Below are 26,990 nucleotides of genomic sequence, written 5' to 3'. Positions count from 1 at the left end.
CCTAAAACAGAGAGAATCAAAGTAATTAATACATGTGACTTTACAACCACTTTAATGTATCAATAAACCCACATCATAAAAAACGATCAGTGAATGCTGTAATTATATGCTATCCATACTTACTCCGTCACTATTCGGAAAAAACCTGGTTGATCCTTTTGCTCTCTATCTCCACCGTTTTTTTATGTCTGTCCCCAATTCAGCTAGGGCTTTTGCAGCTGTGGTGGCAACTCTCTATACATACTCAGTTTTCAGCGAGTTTCTATGCTGAGCATTTCCTCCCTATCACATCTGAGCAGCCCATGTGACTATAGAGTCACACATGTGGGTGTATACACAGTGGTAAATGACAGTCCACTCCCTCCCTCCCCCTCCATGCTGACTAACCAGCTAAACATAATAGGGGAGGGTTATTATATGCTAAATAATGGAGGCTTCACCTCCCTTGTATTCTAAGACACAGACTGGAGGGGCATCTGTCTCTGAAATGTCCCTTACTGACATCCTTTTGGTCTGCCCCACATCTCCAGTACCTTCTCAGCCAATAGAAACATGTCTGTGTATACTGTGTGATTGTATACTATGTAGCCCCATAATCTCTGATTGCCTGGGGACCCCATAATCTCCCATTGTCCGGGGGCCCCATGAGTTGTCAGTATGCCCCTGGTCATGTGACAGCTGTATATCGATTAGGAAAAAGCTACTGTTTTTTTAATTAACCACTTCAATACCAGGCACTTTTGCCCCTTCTTGCCCAGGACAATTTTGAGCTTTTAGTGCTGTCGCAATTTGCATGACAATTGTGCGGTCATACAACACTGTACCCAAACTCAATTTTTATAATTTTCTTCCCACAAATAGAGCTTTCTTTTGGGGCTATTTGATCACCTCTGCAGTTTTTATTTTTTGCTAAACAACTAACCGACATTTTTGAAAAAAAAAAGTTTTTCTTTGTTTCTGTTATAACATTTTATTTTGTCCTTCACTGACGGGCACTGATGAGTCAGCACTGATGGGCACTGATAAGGTGGCAACGATGGGCACTGATGAATTGGCACTGATAAGGTGGCACTGATGGGCACTGATATGTAGAATTGATGGGCACTGATAGGTGGCACTAATATGCAGCACTGATGGGCACCGATAGGTGGCTCTGATATGCAGCACTGATGGGCACTGACAGGCAGAACTGATTGGCACTGACAGGCGGCACTGATGGGAACTGACCGGCGGCACTGATGGGAACTGACAGGTGGCATTGATGGACACTAATAGATGGCACTGATGAGCAGCACTGATTGGGCAGGTACTGACAGGTGTTAATGCTGGGCACTGATTGGCACTGTGATTGACACTGATTGGCACTACGGTGGGCACTGATTTGCACTGTAGTGGGCACTGATTGGAACTTTATTGGACACTGGCAGGGGGTTATGATGGGGCACTGACTGGGCACCGATTGCCAGCTTATGGGTACATTTGATGGGGGCTGTGCTGATAATCAGTGTGCTTATTATCAGCACAGACCCCCCCTCTGACAGGGAGATCCGCTGATCAGCTCTCCCTGTCAGCGCGAACCGAGGAATGCCATTTACCGGCACTTCCTGGTTCATGCGATTATCAGCTGTGATTGGTCACAGCTGATCACATGGTAAGAAGCCTCTGTCAGAGGCTTCTTATCATGATTGGAGATGCGGCATATCAGACTGACACGCCACACTCGCGATCGCTGCAATGCGTGCCCCTGCGTGCCTCCATGGACATGTTATCCTGCTGGATGCCATATGATTCCCAGTCAAGATAACAGAACCACTTCCCGGACATCAATCTGTTATAGGCCGGGTGGGAAGTGGTTAAAGTAATTAAAGTGCCATCATCCACATACAGAAATAGAAGGGACAATGTGAATTAAACAGTGTGTGTTTAGTATCACTTTAAGTTCCATCCCTGATGCAGACATTGAATTTTCATCGGTGATCCTCCCACCACACAGTAGTGTTTAAAGTCAGTAACTTCCTAAAACTTAGTGTTATGTGGAGGACTCTACTAGCGATGATCACTAGTTCAAATGGAAGTAAACCCTTCCAAACAACTTTGACCTACAGGTAAGCCTAGGTTAAGGCTTACCTATAGGTCCAAGTAATATCTCCTAAACCTATATGGTTTAGGAGATATTTGCCCGAAAATGGGCACCGCTGTCTACGGCGCATGCGCCGTAGACAGCGGCGCGCATGCGCACTAAATGCGGCAAGTCCAAGAATGGATTTGCCAAATTTGTCGACTCCCGTGCGCATGCGCGGGAGTGACGTCATCGCGGCCTCGCCGTATGACAGCGGCGGAGCTGCGAGGCGCGACTCCCGTGCGCATGCGCGGGAGTGACGTCATCGCGGCTTCGCCGCTGTCATTGGTCGGAGCTGCGAGACGCCACCAGCAAGATGGACGCGGCGGACTACAGGGATCAGCGGCGACTTCGCTGGCTCCTGTGTCAGGTAAGTGACACATAATGAGCTACTATGCGATGCATAGTAGTCCATTATGCTTTACCTTTGCAGGGAAAAAAAGAGGAAGTAAACCCATCAGGGTTTACTTCCTCTTTCAGTTCCAGTGCTTAGAGAATCACTGCACCCTCCTGCACAGTTATAGTCATATGGCCAAAATATCAGTAATGATTAGAGACTAGCTCTAGTTGACCTCAGGGAGGAGCAGGTGACGCCTTTACCCGTACCCCAGGTTTTTGGGAAACAGTGAGCCATTCTCATCATAAACAATAATGAGATTCCTGGAGCATTCTGTACGAACCAAGAACATTGAAGCCATGCTTGCAAGAATGTGAAATTTGATTTGCGGCAGTCAGAGTCATAGTACCTGTCAATTGGATTGGAAAGCTTATTTTTTAAAACATTATTTCATTAGAACAAAATTGCCCATGTAGGATATATACTTGTATAGTGTATACAGTATTACCCAATAAAAAGCCTGAGAATCAAGCTGCAGACTGATAGTAAATCCGCATCACTCTTCCTGCTGGCTTTCCTCTGTAATAGAATTGATAAATCTCCCTCTCTGTTTCTGTTCACTTAGGAATTTAAGTATCTCCACTCACCCTTCAGTGTTCTTGCACTCTCTTTGCATCTCTATAATATGAAATAAATAAAATCCCAACAAGGAGAGCAGAAACCTCACTTGATGACCACAGCAGCTTTGCAGACCTGGGAATTTAAGTGCAAAGATCGCTTGAATTAAATCACAGACAAAAATAAGGAACTATCAGGTACTTTAACTTGAAATACAAGTTTTGGAGGACCTAAAGCTGGCCATAGATGATTTTATTTAAAAACAACCAGATTCCTCCGTCCACACAAGCAAGGTGGATTGAGGAATTTTCCCTGCCATGACATTGTATTCTGACAGAGGGACTCTCTGCTGATCACTGATCAGCGGCAGCAGCTGCTGATCTACAAAAGTTTTCCAACATTCAACAGAAGTCGATCTAAAAGGTTGACTTCTGTGGAACTGGACTGGCTACGCATGGATCGAAATTCGGCTAGGCCCATGAACCGCCTGAATTTCAGCCCTTCTATGGCCAGCTTAACTCCTTAAAACAAAGCTTTCAATCATTTTTTTACTTAGTTACAAAAAAAAAAAAATCTCATAAAAGAAGATACATAACTGCTTCCTGCCACATATATGTGGCCTCACAGAAGTAGGTTGTCTTCCTTGAGGCCTCATATACTGTATGTATACACAGAGAGCCTCTGGTCATGTACTAATGGTGAGTCACTGTGCAGCCTGCCCCTGTGTTTTTTTTCTCATCTTGAATAGTGAAAAAGATACAATATATCTTTCTTTTTTTCTTGCTAGAGGAGAACAATGTAAATAAAAACAAACATGCATAAAAAATATATAATAATAATAATAATAATAAAAATAGGTTGGTCAGAATTTAATATAGGTCGGTGTCATGGTTAGGGTCAAGGTCAGGGTCAAAGTTCAGGGTCAAGAGTTGGGGGTCAAAGGTCAAGGTCAGTATATTTTCAGTAGGGTTAAAAAAAAAAATGTTTTTAAATTAATATCAGTGTCAGTATGTTTTAGGTAGGATTAAAAAAAAAACGTGCACTCTTGTTTTTGGGCCCTACTATGGGTACAAACAAATAACATACACATATGTGGTATCACGGCGATCATCAAAGAGTAGGAGAGTTTGTTTTGGGTTGTTCTTTAGTGGTAGGTTATAGTAATAGCAAGAAATCTACAGCTAAATTAAAAAAAAACATTTTACTATTTTCTGCCAGTTTTCTTATATCTATTGGATATCTATTACCATTTACTACCAAATTAATTCCCAATTTGTCCTGGAAAAAAAAAGGAAACATTGACCTGGATATACTAAGTTGTTATGATATGTACAGTTTTACTAATACATGTCAAAGTTGCTAAATTTTGTTCAGGTATTAGGATTTTTGTTTTACCCTCTGTCATGAAGAGGTTAAAGCAAAGGTAAACTCTAAAAAAAAGTTTACAATGAGCTCCACCCAAGTAGTGTAAGCTATTTTTTTTGCTCCGCAAAGTCCTATTTTTTTTATGCCTATTGATGCTAAAAATTATATATTGTTACCATTTTGTGCCAGTTTTCCTAAGCTAATTAAAAAAAAACAATCAGGAGATACCTATTACCATTTATCTTAAAGTTAAGGCCCAATTTGACCTGAAAAAAACAAAATACAATTCATCTAGATAAAAATGATAAAGGTAAAGGTAAAATTTGAATTAATACATTTTTTTCCCAAATATTTTATTGACTTTTCACATTACACAGTAAGAAAAAAAGGTATTTTAGCATACTGCTTTAAAATGCAGGACGTTAAAACGATTTATTATCACCATTCACTTCATACAGCCAGTTACTGTAGGTTTAAGTCTTAATGTGTGAGAACATCACTGTTTTTCTAGTCTAGCAAAACCTAAACACCTTTAGTACCTCATCCCTTGAGTTACTGTGTTGGAAAAGTTACTGTTTCAATTCAATTAATACATCAGCAATTGAATCTAATTACTAGTTACTCATGCGGTGGTACATGGTCCTGCAGTGTTTGGCAAAATGTGTCCCAAGGGCCTCGGATTTTCGCTCCAGGGAATGTCAGACCCAGGGCACACATCTACATATTTGATGGAAATATCCCAAAGTTAGAAGGTACTGGACTGGTGTATCAGCTAGCTTACTCACTCCTGGTGAGAGACCTCCTTAAAAAAATGATAAAAACTTTATTAAATTTAAAACCAGAAACCTATACGAATACTCAATTTGGCCTATTAACCTTTCTGTTTACTGCACCCAAACAGGTCCTTTCTAGAGCGTGGTGGCCGTCTACTCCTACAAAAGCCCAAGTGAAACAGAAAATGAATTGTTTTCTTCATAATGAAAAAATGGCAACTTCCCTAAAGGATTCCATTTCTAAGTTCAATCAGATCTGGATGCCTTGGATCGACTTCCTCTTCTATCGAAGTCTGGCCATAGACAAAACAATTTTCTTTATTATAAGACCCAAGCCTTCCCCTCTCTCCATCTTTTGGCAAGCTAAGAGCCATAGAGACTAAATCTGAGTACGTTTAGATGGCCAATTAAAACTGACCTAGCTACTGAGGGGGCACATTTCGGGCAATTTTGCTGTGCGATGACTTCTACTCAAATATTATTGTCTTGTACTGCATTGCCTCCTTGTATGCTTAAAATCCTTAAAGTGGTTGTAAACACCACTTATGGAATCTGAACTGGGCACATATACCTGCAGTGGTTACTTATCTCTCTCCAAAGCTCTGAGGGCCGTGTCTATCTTCTGCTTTGTTCCTCTGTTATCATTATGATAACTTCTGACAAGCTCTCCAACATACAAGATAAAAGCAGCTGAAAATTTGTGTCGGGGAGGTAACTTAGAGACAAATAAGCAGAGAGCTGGTCTATTCACAGTAGATCTCTGCACGTGTCTGTGTTCCTCTGCCTATGTGGAGGGGGGTCCCTTTCCTCCAATCAGCTCTCACACAGTGTAAGCCCAGACTCCCCTCCCACTGCTGAAACAGGAAGAAAAAATTCTAACACAATGTGAACTTTCTAAAGAATATATAAAGCTGAAGACATACATAGAAAACTTATGTAGGCTGATTTGTTTCATCTCTGTGTATAATCTGAGGCTGTTCACTTTTATGGGTATAGGTGAGGGCTTACATCCACATTAATAAAAATGTATTGAAAATAAAAGGTTCCTTTTCACCAGTGTTAATTTAGTTGCCGAAAATATTTTCGGCGACTAAATTAACACTCTTTTAATCGGCTAAAATATGACTAACAGTAAAATAATTAAGATGAATAAAATTTGACTAAAACCAAAATGGCATTTTATTCAAAATACTATGACTAAAACTAGTTGAATTTTCACAGTGTACATTAGAAACTGCAGCAATTTAGACAGCAACGTCGCAAGACCGCACAATTGTCAGTTAAAGCGTTGCAGTGCTGTATCACAAAAAGTACTCTGGTCGGGAAGGGGGCTAAAGTGGTTAAGATGAGGGTTCCTGAGACAAGTACTAAGGTAGGGTGCTGTGATGTGTTTAGGAAGCTGTGTACAGCACCCCGTTGGTTCTTCTACTGGCTTGATTGCATTGCATAGAGAAGCACAGAGGCCTGGTAATGACATCACTAAAATAGGGTATATTGTGAAAATGGAAAGGTTTTATTTAAAAATTTAATTTCATGTTGATGAAGGCGGGGGCTGAAGCCTGGAAATGCTAAATATAAGCAGATTCACTTTCAGCTTTAAAGAAGCATAGCTCTTTTGGCTCTGTAGTGATAGCGCTATCACACAGGGGGTTGTGCTGGATTCTACTGATTAATGTGAGCTTGGAGGTCCGATTAGACATTCTGAAGATTCAGGGGCAATAACAGAAAACATCTGAAAATGCTCTAAGCTACAAAGCACAGCTACCATGTTAAAAATGTTTGCTTGATGTATAGCATCTATTTCCTTCCTGTACAAAACAAAACCTGGTATTTCTATGTAACGGAGAAGGAGAGAAACTTTGGGTATTACTTGTCTGGCTTTTATTTATCAAGTGGTGAGAAAACTCTGCAGGCAGGGTAAACGCTTGTCAATTGCATGGATATCTTGTTAGCCTTGCTGTTAAAATAGATTTTTAGAGTACTGGCAGTGTACAGCAATTTCTATCTCTCTGGATCCTCTATGCCATTCCATTTGTCTGGTTAAGGTTTTCTTGGGTTTAAGTTATTTTCCGTGCTACAGAAATTCTAAGGATACTTTCATTGTGTCTTTATCATATAAACATAGTGACTGTTACATAACCAAACTGTTGCATAAACCAAACTAACACAATTTTCAATCTGTCCTAAAACCCAAATCCTTGCAAATATAAAATATACACATTAACCACTTAGCCCTTGTACACACGGTCGGAGATTCCGACAACCAAATCCGTCGAATTTTGTCCGTGGGATTTTGTCCGAAAAACTGTTGCATACACATGGTTGGACAAAGTTGTCGGAAAATCCGACGTGATGACATTATTTCGTTACGACGGGACTACGTTCACGCTAGTAGCCAATAGCTTTGATGTAGGAATTTGATCTGAGCATGCGTGGCCCTTTGTCCGATCGGAATTCTCTACAGATGATCGGATTATGTCCGATCAGAGCATTTTGTCGGAAAATTTTACCAACAAGTTGGAAAACTTGGTCCGTCGGATACTCCGACCGAAACAGTCCGATGTAGACCACACACAGTCGGAATATCCGACAAAACGGTCTGATCGGACACATTCCGTCGGAATCTCCGACCGTGTGTACAAGGGCTTAAGGCTGGAGCCTCTTGTTAAGATTTTTTGAAAAGTTAAAAACATTTTTCTTTGCTAGAAAATTACGTAGAACTCCCCAAACACAGTAAAGGTAACCCAATCTTTTTTTTTTTATATTGTGAAAGATGATGCTGCACCGACTAAATTGATACCCACCATGTCACGCTTCAAAATTGCACCCACTCGTGATATGGCGACTTTTACCCTTAAAAAATCTCCATAGGCGATGTTTAAAAAATTCTACAGGTTGAATTTTTTGAGTTACAGAGGAGTTCTAGGGCTAGAATTATTGCTCTCACTCTACCAGTCGTGGCGATACCTCATATGTGTGGTTTTCTTATGCGGCGCTACTCACGTATGCGCTCGCTTCTGCATACAAGCTCGGCGGGACAGGGAGCATTTTAAAAAAAAATTCTTATTTAGTTTTACTTTTATTTATTTATTTTTTTAAATTGTGTCACTTTTATTCCGATTAGAAGGAATGTAAACATGTTTTTTTTGTCATTTAAAAAAAGGCCCTATGGGCGGGTAGAGTCCATCATCCCCTCACTCCATACCCAGCATGTGAAAGGATCCGATCACCTCCGCCGCTGTCGACAGCTCTGGTTGCATTTATAAATTTGCTCAGTATATGTTGTGGCTGCATTCATTTTAATTTTTTTAGGCTTATTCCCTCTGTTTTCACCTGTTGATCTGGATAATAGCAAACCTCCTGCATTAGAGTGTCTACACTCTGGATGGAGGAGCACAGGAAGCACCTTTGGACAGCAACATCATCAGTCGGGGCATAATGTACTAGCAGATGTACTAGCAGAAGACCGACAAAATGATGCCAAACTCCAGCTTACACTTTCTACGCAGTTACATAAACAGTTGTGTTCCTTTTGAGATGAAGGTTTTGTAGAACTCTATAAAGACTGACTATTGTCAGTGTTGAATGGCCAAAATGTTCCTTCAAAAAAAAAAACGACAGACTTATTGAAAATTAAAGTAGAACTATCATTTTTGATAGCCTCAGGGAAAGTTATAACCCCTGTCAGATTTTTTTTCTTTTCTTGCCACCTGTGTCCCATTGCAAAGATTTCACTTCACTTCCGGTCCCATAGTCAAAACAGGAAGTGAGAGTAAATCCCTTCAAATGAAAGAAATTTCTTGGGGATCCAAGGTCACCAGGACTAGTGTCCCCATTGGAAGATTCTCCCTCTGTTACTTTTCTGAGGACAACCCAATTTGGGATTTTCTTTTAGTTTCAATTTCAATGATAATGGTAAACAGGACAAATAGAGAGGGTGAATCTCCTTAGTGGGGGCACAGACCACATTACAAACTCACAGATGTTCTAATCCCTCTCAACTCTATAGTGTATACTCTATATAAACTATATAGAGTTTTAGTTATACTTTAAAGAATGAAAACAAATGCAGCCATCACATCTAAGAATTGGTAAGTTACAATAGATTAAATGCACAGTGACTAAGTGGTTAGCACTTCCGCCTAGCAGCACTGGGGTTGTTGGCTTGAATCCCAACCACAGCACTATCTGGCTGGTGTTTGCAGGTTGTCTTTGTGCCTGTGTGGATTTTCTCTGGGTACTCTGATTTGCCCCTCCCATACTCTAAAGGTGTTCTGGTCTAAATGTATGTGTATGTATGAATGTAAGCTAGGGACCTTGAGGGCAGGGACTGATGTGAAAAATAGCGCCATTTAAATTGACTGTGCTATGTAAGTACCTGTTATAAATAAATGTTTGCTATTACTTCTTCAGATCCGCGCTATAGCCAAATGATGGCTACAGCACGGACCTGCTTTGCCAGGAGTATGTCTATTGACATCCTCCTGTGCCAAAGCGGCCTGTGCACTTCCTGCAGGGTGCATGCGGCGCACTTTGTGATCAGCGAGTCTATGAGACTCGCTGCATCACAGATTGGAGTAAGGCTTCCCACATGATCAGCTGTTGGCCAATGACAGCTGACCATGAGAGGTCAACAGAGCTGGTAATCAGCTATCTTTTCTCCTCACACTGAAAGCGTGCAGAGAAAATAAAAAACCGGCAGCTGTGAGAGGGACATGAGTCCCAATCACGGCGAAATGCTGCCAGCTCCTCAGTGCCCACCTGTGCCCCATGCTAGTGCCACCTAGCAGTAGGCAACAGTGCCGCCTACCAGTGCCCAGCAGCACCACCGATTAATGTCCACAATGCCACCCATCAATGCCCACAGTGCCCCCCATCAGTACCCACAATCAGTGCCTCAACAACAGTGCTGCACATCAGTGCCACCTATCAGTGTGACCTACCACTGCCCATCAGTGCCCATCAGTGCCACCTACAGTGCCCATCAGTGCCATCTATCAGTGGTACCTATCAGTGTCCATCAGTGCCACCCATCAGGGCCCATCAGTGCCATCTTATCAGTGGCCATCAGTGCCGCCTTATCTGTGCCCATCAGTACCGCCTTATCTATCCCCATCAGTGCCGCCTTTTCTGTGCCTATCAGTGCCGCCTTAACTGTGCCTATCAGTGCCCATCAGTGCAGCCTATCAGTGCCCACCAGTGCAGCCTATCAGTGCCCACCAGTGCCACCTCATTAACGCATTTCAGTGAAGGAAAAACATTACCTGTTTGCAAAATGTTATAACAAACTATGAAACATGATTTTTTTTTCGAAATTTTCCATATTTTTTTGTTTATTTAGCAAAAAATAAAAGCCTCAGCTGTGATTAAATACCACCAAAAGAAAGCTCTATTTGTGGGAAAAAAATGATAAAAATTGAATTTGGGTACAGTGTTGTATGACCGCGCAATTGTCATTCAAAGTACATCAGCACTGAAATCTGAAAATTGGTCTGGACAGGAGGGGGGTTTAAATGGCCAGTAAGCAAGTGGTTAAAGGGGTTGTAAACCTACGTGGTTTTTCACCTTAATGTATCCTATGCATTAAGGTGAAAAAACACATGGCAGTGGCCAGTCCCCCCCCCCCCCCTTTTTACTTACCTGAGCCCTGGAACTTGACCCACGTGGACGTGCTGTCTCTCTGCCCGGGGCTCTCGGCTCTTGATTGGATAGATTGATAACAGTGCAGGCATTGGCTCCTGCTGCTGTCAATCGGAGTGGGGGAGGCGGGGCCGAGTCCTGCATTCGCCCTCTATGGACGCCAAATGCTGGACTCGGGAGCACGCCCGCAAGGTAACCCACCAGGAGAGTGTTTCTCCCGGGAGGTTATCTGATGTGGGGAGGAGCCGCGAGAGCCACAGAGTAACCCCAGAAGAGGATGTTCAGGGGTCACTCTATGCAAAGTGACCTGCACAGTAAAGGTAGGTATGATATGTTTGTTATTTAAAAAATAAATAAAAACGAACCCCTTCAATCACTTTAAAAATGTAATTACATGTTGATGAAGGAGGGGACTGAAGCCTGGAAAGGCAAAATATAAACAGATTCACTTTCAGCTTTAAAGAAGCATAGCTCTTTTGGCTCTGTAGTGATAGCGCTATCACACAGGGGGTTGTGCTGGATTCTACTGATTAATGTGAGCTTTATCACTTTAAGTAAAATAAGGCTATTCAAAAGCTCGACTTGCGTAAAAACAAAAACAAAAAAAAAAACAGGTTCTGTCATTTATGTCATCTAGTGGGGTCAGTGAATCAGAACCAGTATGCAGCAAGTGAAGTTGGGACTCCTAAACTATATGTTCATTCCAGGTCACTAATTCCTGAAATAGTGAAGGTAGGATGAGGATGGTAGCCTTGTAGCTTGCCTTGTCAAAAATTAGTCAGTAGTGGCAGTCTTCATATCTCTGTTTTGTTCTCATGTTCTCGTAACTCAAGTCCATAAAAAAGGACAGTTGGAAGACCATCGTAATAAAAAACATAGAGCTTTCTTATGTAAACCTGAATACCAGACTGGCCAGGATTGTCCTTATTGCTTGCAGTGCACCCTATCAAATGAATGACTTGGGGCACGGTGTGATGGAAGCAATTGCCTCATGAGTGATTAAAGTGGAATTTATTTTAGATTTACAGTACCTTAAAAGAGATCACCGTGCTGTGCTTGGACGCATTCCAAAAATGTTTTTGACCAGTATAACAGGGAGGAGATGGCAGTGGACCTGGGTTTTCTGCTGTATGTGGGCATATTTGGCTTATGTATTTATGATCCCATTTTTATTCCACACATAAAACATGCCAAACTTTATAAAGAAGTAATGTGCCTATAAATGTTCCAGAGCTGGACTAAAAAGGGTTGATGTTGTCCTAATTTACCACCAAATGGTGTTTGTACGGGCCTTTCCTAACTCTTTTATCGAGTCACCATTCACTTCGATTTTCAACTTTACAATAAATGCACTGGCATCAGAGTTGTGGTGGATGTGTTAAACAAACACCTCAAGGCAGAAGTTGACATTAATCTGTATGTATGGCCTAATCTACATATAAATAGTATCAAGTCATCCAAGATTAAAGTGATTGTAAACAATCACCTTGTAAAACAATCCATTCAGTTTAAAATAGAAATGAAAGGCAAAACATTTTCTATAGATATAAAAAAAACGTAAACACCTTGTTTCCCTTTTTTTATAAGTGATCGCATTCCCTTGGTTATCAGCTGCATAAGAGCTGGGAGGGGAAGCAGCAGTACACTGAACTTGCCAGTGAAGGGCTGTGTAGCAGGGGTGTGTCAGGACAAGCCTGATCGTTGGAGGAGTGTACACTGAGTTCCCAGCACAGCTCCAGAACTGACCATGGTGTGCTCTCCTGCTTAGTGTGGTCAGTTATCCTGCTAAGTGTGGTCAGTTTTTAATAGGAAAGCAGAGGGACTAGCAGGAACACCAGGGATTTCAGATAAAGGAAGCAATACAAAGAGAGTAGGAAGGACCAGGTTATGCCATCAGCAGCGGCTGTTCCGCCCATTTAACCTCTTGGCACCGGCGCCTCTCAGACCTTTAAGGGGATTCAGATCCTGGGAGGCAGGATTTATATTCATGTGACCTCCATGATTGGCGGTCACAGTGATCTCATGTAGCGGTCGGTAGCTTATACGGTGCACGCTCTCGGCACAGCTGTTTTCACAATATTGCAGAAATATGCGGCCACTCTGCACCAAGGCCCACCCACTGGGAGGTAGGATATTTGAGGGCTGTCGACAACAAGAGGTTAAAATATTGGTGGGTTGACAGTGGGAGCTGCTGATCACATGTAGCCGCACACACGGACTCAGACCTCTGTCCCAAATATAGCTAATCACTCTGGGTGTGTCTACATGTGATAAGCAATAATGTGATCACATAACCCGAACATTCCAGCAGTAAGAATCCCCAGGAATCCAGCAGCCTCAACAAACCAGCCATGTGAAAGGGGCCTTACAGGTCCCTCTAATGGCCTACTCCTTCAATCTGCTGTTCATACATACCTTCCACAAGTGCCAAGTGAATAAAAGCCATATGTAAGCTTTGAGTTCAGTTGGTTGGAGCTTACACAAGGCTAAGTACCATGCCTCCAAGTGACAGCACTCAAGCCTAGTAGATGGCCCCTTAGGCCCCATTCACACCTGAGCGTACCCCCTTTAGGCAGATGATTTTTGCCGTGTTTTTACCGCGTTTTGCTGCGATTTTGTACAAGTCAAAAGGTCACCAATGTAAAAAGCAGAAAAACACCCGAATCTGCCTAAAAAAAGTTCCAGAATTTGTTTGAGCTTCAGGCATTTTGGGGCTTCCGGCTTCTGGCTTCAGGCGTTTGGAGTGAAAATGTCAACCATCTCCATAAAGAATAATTTATTTTTTTCCCCCTCCAACATTTTGTGGCTTCAGGCTTCAGGCTACAAAACGCTCAGGTGTGAATTGGACCTTATGCCACGTACACACAACCAGACTTTCCGGCAGACTAGGTCCAACGGACTTTCGGCGGAGTTCCGACGGACTTTCCGAATGAACAGACTTGGACACACACAATCACACCAAAGTCTGATGGATTGGAACGTGATGACGTACGACCAGACTAGAATAAGGAAGTTCATAGCCAGTAGCCAATAGCTGCCCTAGCTTCGGTTTTCGGACTAACATACAGACGAGCGGATTTCTCCATAGGAACTGGGTCAGGCAGAAAAATTTGAAACATGTTCTATTTCTAAAGTCCGTCAGATTTTTGGATATCAAAGGTCCGATGGAGCCCAATCGAATTGACGGATTTGTTCTGTCGGACCTTTGCTGTCGAAAAGTTTGGTCGTGTGTACGTGACATAAGGCACCCAATGTTGTACTGTGGGAGGAAGAGGAAGGGAAGATAGGCAAGTATTAGCAGCAGGAGATGGGTATTAGTGAACCTGTTACTTTTATTCCAAAATGAACAAAGTTTGGATGAATTTAAAAAAAGCCTATGCAGAAACAACTTCTAAAGTAAAAACCCCTAAAGCAAAGTAAACCATTCCAAAAGGTAAGTTTCGTTACGCTCAGTGGATATGGTGAAAATTCACTTTGCAAAAATACCCAATCACATGCAAGTGAAAAAAGCTTCACTTGATTCACTAAGCTAAGTGAAAATTCCATTGTAAAGTGAATGGCCCGTACTCCTCTAGTAAATGAACCACACAATTTGTAAACATTGCATAGTGTGTGGCCAGCACAATTTAGCAGCTAATTAATGTAGTCACATATATATATGTACAGAAGGAGAGTGTCATCAGAACTTTGTCTCCTGTCTCTGCATATAACCTTTATCATTTCTCAAGGTTCTGTAGGTGTAAAACGACTTATAATAATGATTTGACTAATATGATTTTTGATGTGTAACTTTAATGCCTAACCTTATCACAACTGCAGGGCATTTCATGAGTGCTCAGCTGTAGAGAGCAATGATTTATAAGGATAATAGGAGAGAAAAAAAAGCAATCCTGGAAGGAACCTTAAACAAATGGCAAAAGAGGAGCTTATTTTTCTTTTTTTTTCAGAAAGTGATGTGCAGTCTTTTATGAGCACTTTCCTGCTCTGCTCTTACCTCAAACTTATTGTGACATGATTATGGGCAGATGCAAGACCCATTAAAACAGATTACAGCTGGGCGCCAGCATGCTTGAGATATGACAAGGTTCATTTTTCTTCTTTCCTGTTTCGGGTGAAGAATTCGATCCAACAAGAAGATGTTGTTATTAGTCGGAGGACTGCCTCCTGGACCAGACAGATTGCCCAGCAACTTGGTTCAATACTATGATGATGAAAAGAAGACATGGAAAATACTCACAAGTAAGTAAAATAGAAATGAATCCATGTCTCATTTTTTGTGTGGTTTACAATTGTATTGTCATTAAAGAACTCCACTATACAGTATACTTTATATTTCAACTAGTAATATGATCCCTGAAAAAAATAAATGTCTGTATAAAACACAATAAGGTTGATTTACTAAAACGGGAGCATACAAAATCTGGTGCAGCTGTGCATGGTAGCCAATCAGCTTCTAACTATAGCTTGTTCAAATAAGCTTTGACAAAAAAAAACTGGAAGCTGATTGGTTTCTGTGCAGAGCTGCATATGATTTTGCACTCTCCAGTTTTAGTAAATCAACCCTGTAACATATTTAGAGACAACAATAAAAAAATCTGACAGGGTTTCTAATGCTTATCTACTATCTCCCTCTTTTTTTTTACAATCTAGAAAAATGCTTTGATTTATGTACACTGTAGTGCATTGATATATATATATATATATATATATATATATATATATATATATATATATATATTTTTTTTTCATTATGATCAGCATTGAAAAAATATTGCATACGTATATATTGCAAATAAAAATAATGAATATTATGTAGTCTTCTTTACTGCCAGTGGAATTTAAGGCTTCCCCTGTCTTCGTAGCAAGTTTATTGTAAGGTTGCATTCACACCTGAGCATAGCATTTTCATGCAGAAAGTGGCGTGTTTTTCCTGAGATTTTTTGCCACGTTTTACTGTCGTTTTACCGCGTTTTTGTTCAGGTCAGAAGGTCACCAATGTAAAAAGAAGAAAAACACCCAAACCTGCACGAATTGAGCTACAAAAAACGCTCCAGGACTTTTTTAAACTTCAGGCGTTTGGCTTCTGCCATTTTGGAATGGAGATGTGAACCATCTCCATAGAGGATAATTGATTTTTTTTCCCACCAGCCTTTTGTTGCTTGAGGCTTCAAGCAACAAAATGCTCAGGTGTGAATAGGGCCTAAAAACCTGTTGTTTACAGTGCTGAATAACTGAATTTGAAATTTACAAACACAAGTGAATGAATTGGAGGAGCGATTCATTTCTTACTGGAGGGATCTGCACAAGATTTCAATTAGGCAAAGTAAGTCTCAAGGCAAGCAACTACTGCATTGCTGTCTTTATAGCGAACCCATATTTCTTTGGGAATCTGTTTACCTGTATTTAGTGCTTATTTGTAAAACATTACTTACAAACTGTAAAAGAAATTCACCCCAAATTCATTAGGCTACATTCACATGAGCAACTAGCATGGGTATGAATGACAGCGGCAGGAATCTGTGAATGGCAAGCTGTGACCGCCGAGCCCTGTACATAGCAGGTCCACAATGGCCGCAGCTATCTGTGGTTGTCTGCAGGGCCGGCGATTAACTGTGTGTCCAGCAGCAATCACCGCAGGTAATCGTTAGCCCTGCAGACAGGCAGGGGTACCACCAGTCATTGCCGACCAGTCATTGAAATGTACATGGCTTGGTGACCACAGCTAGCCGCTCACATGTGGCTGAATCCGCTGCAGGAATCAGATATGATATGTTGTTTTGGGTTAATATATTTTGCTCCCTGAACTGTGTGGAATATGGGCCTGTTGTTATGATGGTGGTTTAATGTCATATATGTACAGAAGTTAAATGATTGGGACCCCTGTCTGGTGCAACCCCTTTGTAGTATGCCATAGCTGAGCAGGTCTGAGTCAAGATCAGAAAACTCTTACCATAAACCAGTAACATTTTCCTTGATGTGCTTCATGTGTTTGTCATGGTGATTCATTTGTGAGGTAGGCACAGAAAGCACATGGCTTGCACTGACTTCCACTGGTCCTACAGCAGGACACAGACATGAGGTAAGAGAGGGAGCCCAGGCCTGTGTACCAGGGAGACACAAAGCCAGGCGGCTCAGAGTGGAGCTGTGAGAGCAATAACTTAGATATACTGCAGTCTAGTCAACCTTTCATTCCTAAAATGGGGTCCACAATTTGCACATAAGTAACACAGCTCAGTCACCATCACCTCCTGGCCTCCAGCCTGTGAATGAACAGTAAGACCCCTTTCACACTGGGGCGTTTTTCGGGTGTTTTTCAGGCGCTTTAGCGGTAAAAAAAAGCGCCTGTAAAGTGCTTGAAAGAAGCTGCAACTGCAATCCCAATTTAAAAGCCTGAGTGCTTTCACACTGAGATCCCTTTCACACTGGGGCGTTTTTCAGGTGCTTTAGCTTTAAAAAATGAGCCTGTAAAGCGCCTGAAAGAAGCCGCAACTGCAATCCCAATGTAAAAGCTGTGTTCCTTCTGTCAGTATATACCATGTTAACACATGTGAATACAGGATGCCTAATTTGCCTCAAACGCTGCCATTTCTTCTCAAAGTGTTGTTGTAAAGTGGTTTACAAAAGGCAGAAATGTATTAAAATTCAGATGGTGTAGCTGGTAATGAATGTGTAAGAGGACTATCCTTTCCAGGCTAAAGCAGAGAGAGCAGAGCGGACAGCTGATTATATTGGAAAAAGCTGTGTTAAACCAATTTAATCATCTAAGCTGTCAAATAAACCTCATGAGTACTTCACCTGAGGAGCGCACGGTGATCTTGGGGGAGGTGCACCACGTGCTCCTCCCACATGGATAACATAGTGGAGGATTGAAGATTTGCTCACATGGACTTGTTATGGAACTGATTGATAAAAGTTGCTATCACTGTTTCAATTAAAGCTGAAGTCCAGGTTGACTTTCACTTTAAATAGTACTATTTCCTTCACTAACATGTGCGCCCACTGGGCACACTGTGTAAACTGTATGTAGCCTTAGCTACATACAGTACGCAGCACTGTGTTTTGGGTGTGAAATGAGACCTTAGCCACACTTATCCCTTCATAGGCTGCTTTGTATTCTGTCTGCGCTTTCTCTAGAGTCGGAGGGGCGGGATAATGACTTCATGATCTCTGACTTGGCTAAACAGGGCAAGCTTTCTATTCATTAATAGAATACAAAGCTGCCTTTGAATGGCTGAGTGCGCCTGTTTTGTTCCCGGTGTGTAACACAGGAAGGTCTTATCTCACACCCAGAACACAGTGCTGTATTCTGTATGTAGCTGAGCCTACATGCTGTTTATATAGCATGCCGAATGAGTGCACATGTTAGAACCCTTTCACACTGAGGCAGTTTGAAGACATTTTAGCGCTAGAAATAGTGCCTGAAAAGCACCTGAAAACTGCCTCCCATTCATTTGCATGAGTGCTTTCCCACTTGGGCGGTGCACTTGCGGGACATTAGAAAAAGTCCTGCAAGCAGCATCTTTGCGACAGGATTGGAGCACTGTAAAAAAAACTCTTCAAAAACGCCCCTGCCCATTGAAATGAATGAGCAGGGCTTCTGAAGCACCTTAAGAGAGCTTAAGAAAGCGCCCACAAAATGGGTGCCTTTTGGATTTCTTGACCTTACAAAAACCACCCTGCTGGAACCCGAAAAGCACTGCAAAATCGCTGCTAAAGCACCGCAAAAACAACCGGCGCTTATCACTGTTTTAGTAGCGCATCAGTGTGAAAGGGGTCTTGGTGAAGAAAATAGTTTGTTTGGGCCAGCTTGACCCAAACAAACTTTTTGAAGTCAAAGTAAACCTGGACATCAGCTTTAACGTATTTATTTGCACAAAAAAAGAGCACGACTGATTATTATTGTTTTTCTAATTTATTTACTATTCACATATTGTGTTCATGGATATTGGCACATGTTTATGTTAATTGCTATTTAATGTTTTTACTGATTATGGAGGCATCAAGTGTTAAAATATTTGACAGGGTGGCACTTATTGATCAATTTGGTATTCACACATTGGGGACTGCACTATTTTAGGAGGTGTTTGTACCTAGCAACTTTATACATGTTCTAGGAAGGTTGAAGGCTTTGGAAGAGCACAGGATCCATACTAATAATTAAAACAATTCTGCTTGTCTGATTAGATGTGCTAATGTAAATATAAGCAACTCTCTCAGCCTCAGAAAGGGAAAGAAAATCAGTTCCCCCTTTAGAAACTAGAACGTTTGTGTTTAGGTCAGAATTCTTCTTTAATATACATAAGCAACCCATATTGCATTATACTGCCCTACATTTGGGCATAGCTCCCAACTGTCCCTGATTTTGAGGGACTGTCCCTGATTGGAGCAATGTCCCTCTGTCCCTCATTCCCCCTCATTTGTCCCTCATTTTGGTCTGATCTATATAGTTGTATATAAAATGCACTCTTTAGCTATCAAAAAGTGTTCCAGCACTAAACCTTTCATCTGATTTCTAAATTGCTGCATTTGTAAATTCCAAAAGCCAATATAAAAGGAATAGTAGTGGTAAAAAAAGGCAATTGTTGGTTCAACCAATCTTGTTGTTTTGAACAATTCTCCTTTAAGGGGGCGTGGCAAGGGGTGTGTCATATGCCTGCATACTTTTGCCGATAGGTGTCCCTCATTCGCATCTCAAAAAGTTGGGAGGGATGCTTGGGCAGTATAATGTGCATGGGAGCACATTATGCTAACCACTGGAGCATGAACGTGATCAAGTTGGTAAAATCTCAGGATTGTCTAGCAATTATTTCCCCTTCTTCTTCATAGAAAATAAAACAACATTTAATCATGCATGTGCCACAAAAGACCATAGAGCACGAGAGTCAAAAATACATGGCTCTGTACAAGTATAAATAGACAAAAGGAGATCTCTCAATACATGTATTTCTTGGTAAGAGAACTGTATCATTATGAAGTCATGAAAGCTAAACTCTTACTGGTCACTTTGGATATATACCCATCTCAACATTTGTATGTATGGGATCAACTGGTCATGTTTTTAATCATATTCTGCTTTGGACGTGCAATGCAAAGATTTTATCAATGGTTAATATTCATAGTTTGATTACTTGTCAGTGGTGTGTATATTAAAAAATACACAGATTTCTTAGCTTTGAGTTTAAAGCAGTAATGTCTAAAAATGTCTCAAGCCATGCCTCTCTCTACACTTCCCTTTAATTTGTTAAGATTTAATATTCATATATTCTTGGCCATGCTACACAATTGAGAGAACATATGGCATTGGAAACTCTGCACTTCCATCGGAACTTGGAGAGCAAGAGGGGCCCTTCCATTATGAGGAACCTTTAGGGATGAAATTACGGAAGCTGCCATTGCTGACCTGTTAAAAGTGCTTGCTTCTGAACTGTTATACTTATTCTCCATTTTCTGCCTGGGGAATTCCTGGCCCCAAACAACCTGGAAGCAACTTTAAAACAAGTCAACAGTGACAGCTCCCATATTTCTATCCTGACAGGTTCCCTCTAAGTTCCTTGCTGTAATGCTGCAAGGAAAATAGTCTACATATTATGTAGTTTCTGCACCTATGATTTCTCGATCCATAATACATGTTACCAGTAGGTTTAATTTCATACTAAATTGAAAAGGGGAGCTCTGATCTTGGATTGTCATTCAACATCCAGGAAATAATCGTGTATATATATCAAATCAAAACCAGCTATTTATGATATGAATCAAGAATACCAGAACCAAGAAATCATGTTATCAAAAATTAGAGTGTTTTTGAACATCGGAAAAGTAACAGCAATCTCACCATAGTCAAAGATATGAAGCTTGTATGGCTGTACTTCCCAACGGATCACAGGAGTACAGTTCGTGCTGCCCTCCTGTGACCTGTTTTCAGCAGACAGCGGACTAAAGTCACAGAGCCGGTCCAGGTTCGGGCAAGAACGCGAAAATGAAGTCGGAATCTGCCCAGATGCCTGGATTGGCACCCGGCTCACCCTCCCAGTTTGTTCTGCACTCCTGTGACCCAATTTTAGCTAAAGCCTGCAATCGGCTGACATCCCCCAGCTGGTCCAGGCACTGGATCGATCCCAACTATACAGTCGGGATTGACCCAGCAGCCTGCACCAGCAGTTGACTCAGCCTCTCAGCAAGCTGCTGAGAGCCTGAGCCAGCTGCTCCCACTCCCTCCACGGCCCAAAGCTCCAGTGAGCGAGGAGGGGGCAGAGCCTAGAGGCGATTCGGTTCGCATTGTGCGCTATACAAGTATTTGTACAAGGGCCTCGGCTATGGAATGCTCTACCAATCAACATCCGCCTGGAAGAAAATCACCTGGCTTTTAGGAAAAAACTCAAGACCTTCCTCTTTTAGCAGATGATCAAAGCTCGCCACAGCGCCTAGAGGCGATTCAGTTCGCATTGTGCGCTATACAAGTATTTCATTCATTTCATTCATTCATTCATTCAGAGAGCCGGTGACTGACAGTCAACAGTTCTCTGTTCATGGAGCCCTGACAACCAAGTGATTGGCGGTGTTTAATGCTCGGTTCTCAGCATTATAGCCGGCATGGGACAGATGCAGCATCAGTTCGGTGCTGCATCCTCCTAGGTGAGTATGATTCTGGAAAAAAAAACTCCATACTTTTCCTTTAAAGGTTATATAGAACAATTTGTTTGCTCAAAAAATCTTTCCCTCACTACTATAGAAATGTCACTTGGAGTTTTTTTGTAACTAACCGAATAACTAGTGCTAGTGGTAGCAACTCAAGTTTACCCAAATCTAAAAAGACCCAGCACTATAGTTGGCTTTTTAAACTATCACAAATTAATATTAGCAGGATGATCCATATTAACCAACTTTGTTCTAGTTTTCATAAAATTGCTAGTTCTCACTAAAAAATATTCCCCTTTTTTCTATATTTTACCATTATGTGTTAAATGTTGAATAGAATTTTTAAAGATTGGCTTGACTTGAATGACAAAAAAGAGCCACAAAACCCATGGCTCATTAAACTGTTTTCCCGAGAGAGGAGATATTTTGATAACCAAATATTTTTTTAGGGTGGTAAAACCCTATTAAAATGTATAAAACACTGCGGCCGCCAAGCTCCCTGTGGTCTCCCACTTATTTAGATATAGAAGCATTAAGAACATCAACCAAATACATTTATATACTGTTTTCATTTGTGTAGTATATTATCAGGGGTTAATGATGGTTTTATAATGAGTCATTAATAAGACCTGGCCATTTGATTAATGAAAGTGAGGCAGCTGTCACACTGCTGGCTGAATCCTGTACATAAAGCATGAGGGTAAGGTAGAAAAGTGCATCAAGAAGGCAAATCTGTTTTAAGTGACACACTGGATCAACAATTTGAAATATATTTTTACATATTCAGAGTGTCATGAATTGAGAATGAGTGAGTCTATTTGCAAGCCATAAATGCCATCATATCAATGTCTGGCTTTTAAATATGGCACAGGAGCATCGGAGCAATGTTTTTGTAACACAGACTTCAGCAACAATAAATTGTACATTGCTGAACTTATGTCACAGGTATCTATTTGACACTGGTGCTTATAGTGATATCCTTACTATACACCCAGGGGAAGTACTGGAATGGGGGTCGGGGATAATTTTTTCCCAGGCTGTTACGTAAAATATATTTTGGGCTTGTGGCCCTGATTGGAGATACTTACCCATTTTGATCACTATTACAGCAGGACTGGCGGTCAGCGACAACTAGCTGGGCATTTTATAGCTATCTGCTCATTGTTCAGATCTGGGATAGCATTGATTTTCTTTGCAGGTCTGATATGTTTTGTGACTCAATGCAGAGAAATGCAAAGAAGGTCAATGTGTTGGGTTTACTTTTTAAAGAAAGATGAACAATAGAGATAATTTAAAAGATGAACAAAAGGTGCAGCACTAATCAAAATACAAGACATATTAAATAAATGTGTATATATAACCACTAATACTCAAAAACTGAAATGAAACCACACATGAACAGTGATACAGTATATAATAAAAAAAATAGTGCAAAGATCAGACTAATAATGAAAATAACATCCAGTGTCCATAAACAGTCCCATAATGTGCATGAAAATGTGCTTCAAGAAAAAGTAGAACACCAACTCGACCCCACAACACGTGATGTAATCTGTAGTGAAAAGTGAAAAACTACTCTCAATATTCCAATCTTCCACGTAATATTTCCACATATTCTCCCAAGTGCTCGTCTTCACCATGCTCATACAATATTGCCAAGATGTGAACCCTTGCACCCTGTGCTCCAATCCTGCTCACCTTAACAAAAGACCTCTTAAACTATAGGAGGTCTAACAGCACTAAACTGATGGCAACAGGAATTGAGATAACCAACTCTTCTCCATATATGTAAAAGAAAAAACTATGCTGGTAAAAGCTGCAACTCAAAGTGAAATACACACCAAATTGGAAATAAAGAAAAAAAGAAGCTGCGCTACAAAAAAGAAAGGTATACACAGTGAGGTGAACAAACATGTGCCACATATGGTAATAATGATTGGAATTAACCTGCAAAGAAAAAACTGCATAGGTAGGATGTGATCCAATGAGCACACAAAAAATATTGAGAAATATTTAGTGAAAAATAGTCAGATATAGCAAGTGATTGAATAGTGAATAAATATTCAATAACAATAAACCTGTGAAGAAAATTTTAAAATAAAAATCCTTACAGATTCATTGATTAAATAAAGTCTAAATAAAGGTAAATAAAAACTTTTTTTTTTAAGTTGTGAAGGTTGGGAGGAGATTTGGATGGTGGGAACTGAATTTCTTGAGTGAAAGTCTTCTTTAAACTTAAGCCTATCTATCAACCTAAAGAGAAACTTTGTTTTCAGTGAAATTGACCTTCATTGACCTTCCCTGTGGTGGATTCTCCATGTTTCCTGCAGCTTAACCACAGATATACTCAATGTTTGATCCTGCCTGGTGCCACATACCCCTTTCTCAAAAACAGTCCAGACCAAGCCCCCCCACTTTCGAGTACTAGTATGGACCCGTCCATAGGAATGAGCAGGGACTGCAGCTCCCAAAATGTGATGCCTAAATACAGGACACTCATGAACTAGCTGAAACTGATGAAATATCTATACTAAATAGAAGTGATCCAAAAAGGGAAGTTATATATAAAATGGTAGAAACATATGTGATATGGGAATTAATGCAATTCACTCTTCTTTTTATGACAAGCAATTATATTAGTGAAGCTAAAGGTTGTATTAGACAGTGTAATATAACAACATTTCATATTTTTAGTCTGCTTGGCCATGGTCTGCTGATTAATGAGCAGCCAATGTCCCCTGACTACACACATGGATGGAGAAAAACCACAGACATTTAGTAGCTTTAAAATTAGGTGTTACTGGGACCTCAGGGACAGTGGGCACACTGACCACACACTTTTAGCAATGGCTATGTAACATGCTTTATTTTACTCTCACATTCCCAGGAGGTTACACTTCAGTAGCAAGTGCTCATTTTATCTTTCTTTACGTCAAAAGATGTCATCTCTGAAACACCCAAAATCTAAGTAATCACTGACCTGGAAACCAAGAGTATACATAAACTATGCTACATGGATAACACAACTATTAGGAACCTGATTTACTCATGTGATTGCCAGCAAGTGTGAGGCTGTGTTCAATCTGCTTCTCTGCCAAAATGATGCTGGCTTCCTTGCACATGCCTTTTTGAACATGGTGGATGATCTATGGGATGTCAAGAGATTTGGTTGATAAATTAACAGATCATAGGTGGAAAATGCTGTAGTCTGAAAAATTGTCAATGAACACATTCTTCAATTCTACAAGGTATACAATAATTGTAATGGGGCTTATTTACTAACGTAACCCTGTCACATGGTCACTTTTATTCAATAGGTCACCTGTAAAAGAAGAGAGAGTGCTCATTGTTACCTTATAGAGGCCAATGTATTGAAAAGACACCAAATCTCCTCACTATTGCAAGTATTCTGCACAATCGGCCATGTAAAATACTTGTTCCCCTACTGGCTGCTAAGTATCCTCCCACTGGCTCATAGTCACATCAAAACATACAAGTTAGTAGGGGGAACCACAGCTGGGGGGTGGGGGGGGGGGGTATGTATGCAACTCATTTAACAGACAACTATTTGCAGTGGCTTTTTAACCACTTGCTTACTGGGCACTTAAACCCCCCTCAGTCCCAGACCAATTTTCAGCTTTCAGCGCTGATGCACTTTGAGTGACAATTGCGCGGTCATACAACACTGTACCCAAATGAAATTTTTATCATTTTTTTCCTACAAATAGAGCTTTCTTTTGGTGGTATTTAGTTACAGCTCGGAGTTTTATTTTTTGCTAAACAAACAAAAAAAGATGCAAAAAAAAAAAAATCATGTTTTAATAGTTTGTTATAAAATTTTGCAAACGGGTCATTTTTCTCCTTCATTGAAGTGCGCTGATTAGGCGGCACTGATAGGCTGCATTGGTGGGCACTGATGGGCTGCATTGGTGGGCACTGATGGGCTGCATTGGTGGGCACTGATAGGCTGCACTGGTGGGCACTGATAGGCATAGTTAAGGCGGCACTAATAGGCACAGATAAGGCGGCACCGATGGGCACAGATAAGGCGGCACTGATGGGCAAAGATGGGCACAGATAAGATGGCACGGATGGGTGGCACGGATAAGTGGCACGGATGGGTGGCACGGATGGGCACTGATAGGTACCACAGATAGATGGGACTGATGGGCACTGATAGGTGGCACTGATAGGTGGCTCTGATAGGTGGCACTGCTGGGCACTGATGGGCGGCACTGCTGGGCACTGATGGGCGGCACTGCTGGGCACTGATGGGCGGCACTGGGGTGCAGCACCTGAGGCAGATTTTGGGTGGCACTGTGGGTGGCACTGCTGGGTGGCACTGTGGGTGGCACTGTGGGCACTGCTGGGTGGCACTGTGGGCACTGCTGGGTGGCACTGTGGGCACTATGGGCACTGCTGGGTGGCACTGACAGGGGGGCACTTACTTTATTCAGGATGGCACTGCGGGTGGCAGGTGGGCACTGGCAGGGGGCAGGTGTCCTTTTAAATTGCTGGCCGTGATCGGGACTGATGTCCCGAACACGGCCGCCGGCGATCGGCTTTTTTTTTTTCTCCTCGCGCTGTCAGCGCGAGGAGGAATACTAGCCGATTACCGGCTCCGTTTTATCACATGATCAGCTGTCATTGGCTGACAGCTGATCACGTGATAAGGGGTCGGGATCGACCCCTTACACGGATCGGTGATCAGGCGAGTCTCACGGACTCGCCGATCACAGAGCGCGCCGCGCGCGCCCCTCAGGGGGCGCGCAGGCCGCTCGTAACCGGGACTACGTCAATAGACGTAGTCCCGAAAATGTGGGTCCGCGCTATTGCCGTCATTTTGCAATAGCGCGGGTCCCAAGTGGTTAAAGCAAAGGACTCTGAAAAGGTAAGTATATTCCCTCTTCTTTTGCAGGTGACATCTTGGCAAAATTTGTGATGTGGGTTAATTTCAACTAATCAATCATATGCTGGCAAAATCCTTTTATCCCTCACACATGATTGGGTATTCAAAGTGAACCTTATTCTCTTAACCTTATTTACTAATTTTCACTTTGCAAAGGGAACAGCGTCTATTCCTTTAGTTAACCCATGCCATTGTTTCAATGCTATTAACTGGAATTAAAAGTAGTACAACTCATTAGCCTTTGAAGCAATAACATACATTTAAAATCTTACAAAATTATTTTAAATTATTTGGTTACATCCATTAATTTCCGTGGCTTTTCACACCACTGATGTGCATGTGTGCATTAGTATCCCATTTATACATGCATGTATGTGCTGCTATTGTTTTACAGGATCAGTACAATAACGCAGAGTTTAAATGACACCTCAATTGCATTGGTATATTTTCACATTTCTGTATTACTTTCCCAGATTACAAGCACAGGTATACTTTTACTGTGGCATATGAAAGTTGCTTACCTTCAGATAAGTACGGTTAAAATAATATATGTTAACAATTATATAAATAAACCAAATTTTGAACATCATGGAG

The 26,990-nt window shown here is 41.4% G+C and overlaps 1 protein-coding gene across 1 annotated transcript in view; it reads left to right on the top strand.

The window, feature by feature from the left end:
• KLHL14 (kelch like family member 14) overlaps positions 1–26,990 on the top strand; it is a 122,777-nt gene that overhangs the window by 17,412 nt on the left and 78,375 nt on the right. Inside the window, exon 3 of the mRNA XM_077492626.1 lies at positions 14,970–15,091. Coding sequence (XP_077348752.1) covers positions 14,970–15,091 — 122 coding nt within the window. The remainder of the gene's footprint in view (positions 1–14,969; positions 15,092–26,990) is intronic.

This window comes from Lithobates pipiens, unplaced genomic scaffold (genome assembly GCF_037356315.1).
Source record: "Lithobates pipiens isolate NorthernLeopardFrog02 unplaced genomic scaffold, aLitPip1_a1.2 Scaffold_19, whole genome shotgun sequence".
In the NCBI taxonomy this organism is placed as follows: Eukaryota; Metazoa; Chordata; class Amphibia; order Anura; family Ranidae; genus Lithobates; species Lithobates pipiens.
This window is presented reverse-complemented; position numbering and strand designations above follow the sequence as displayed.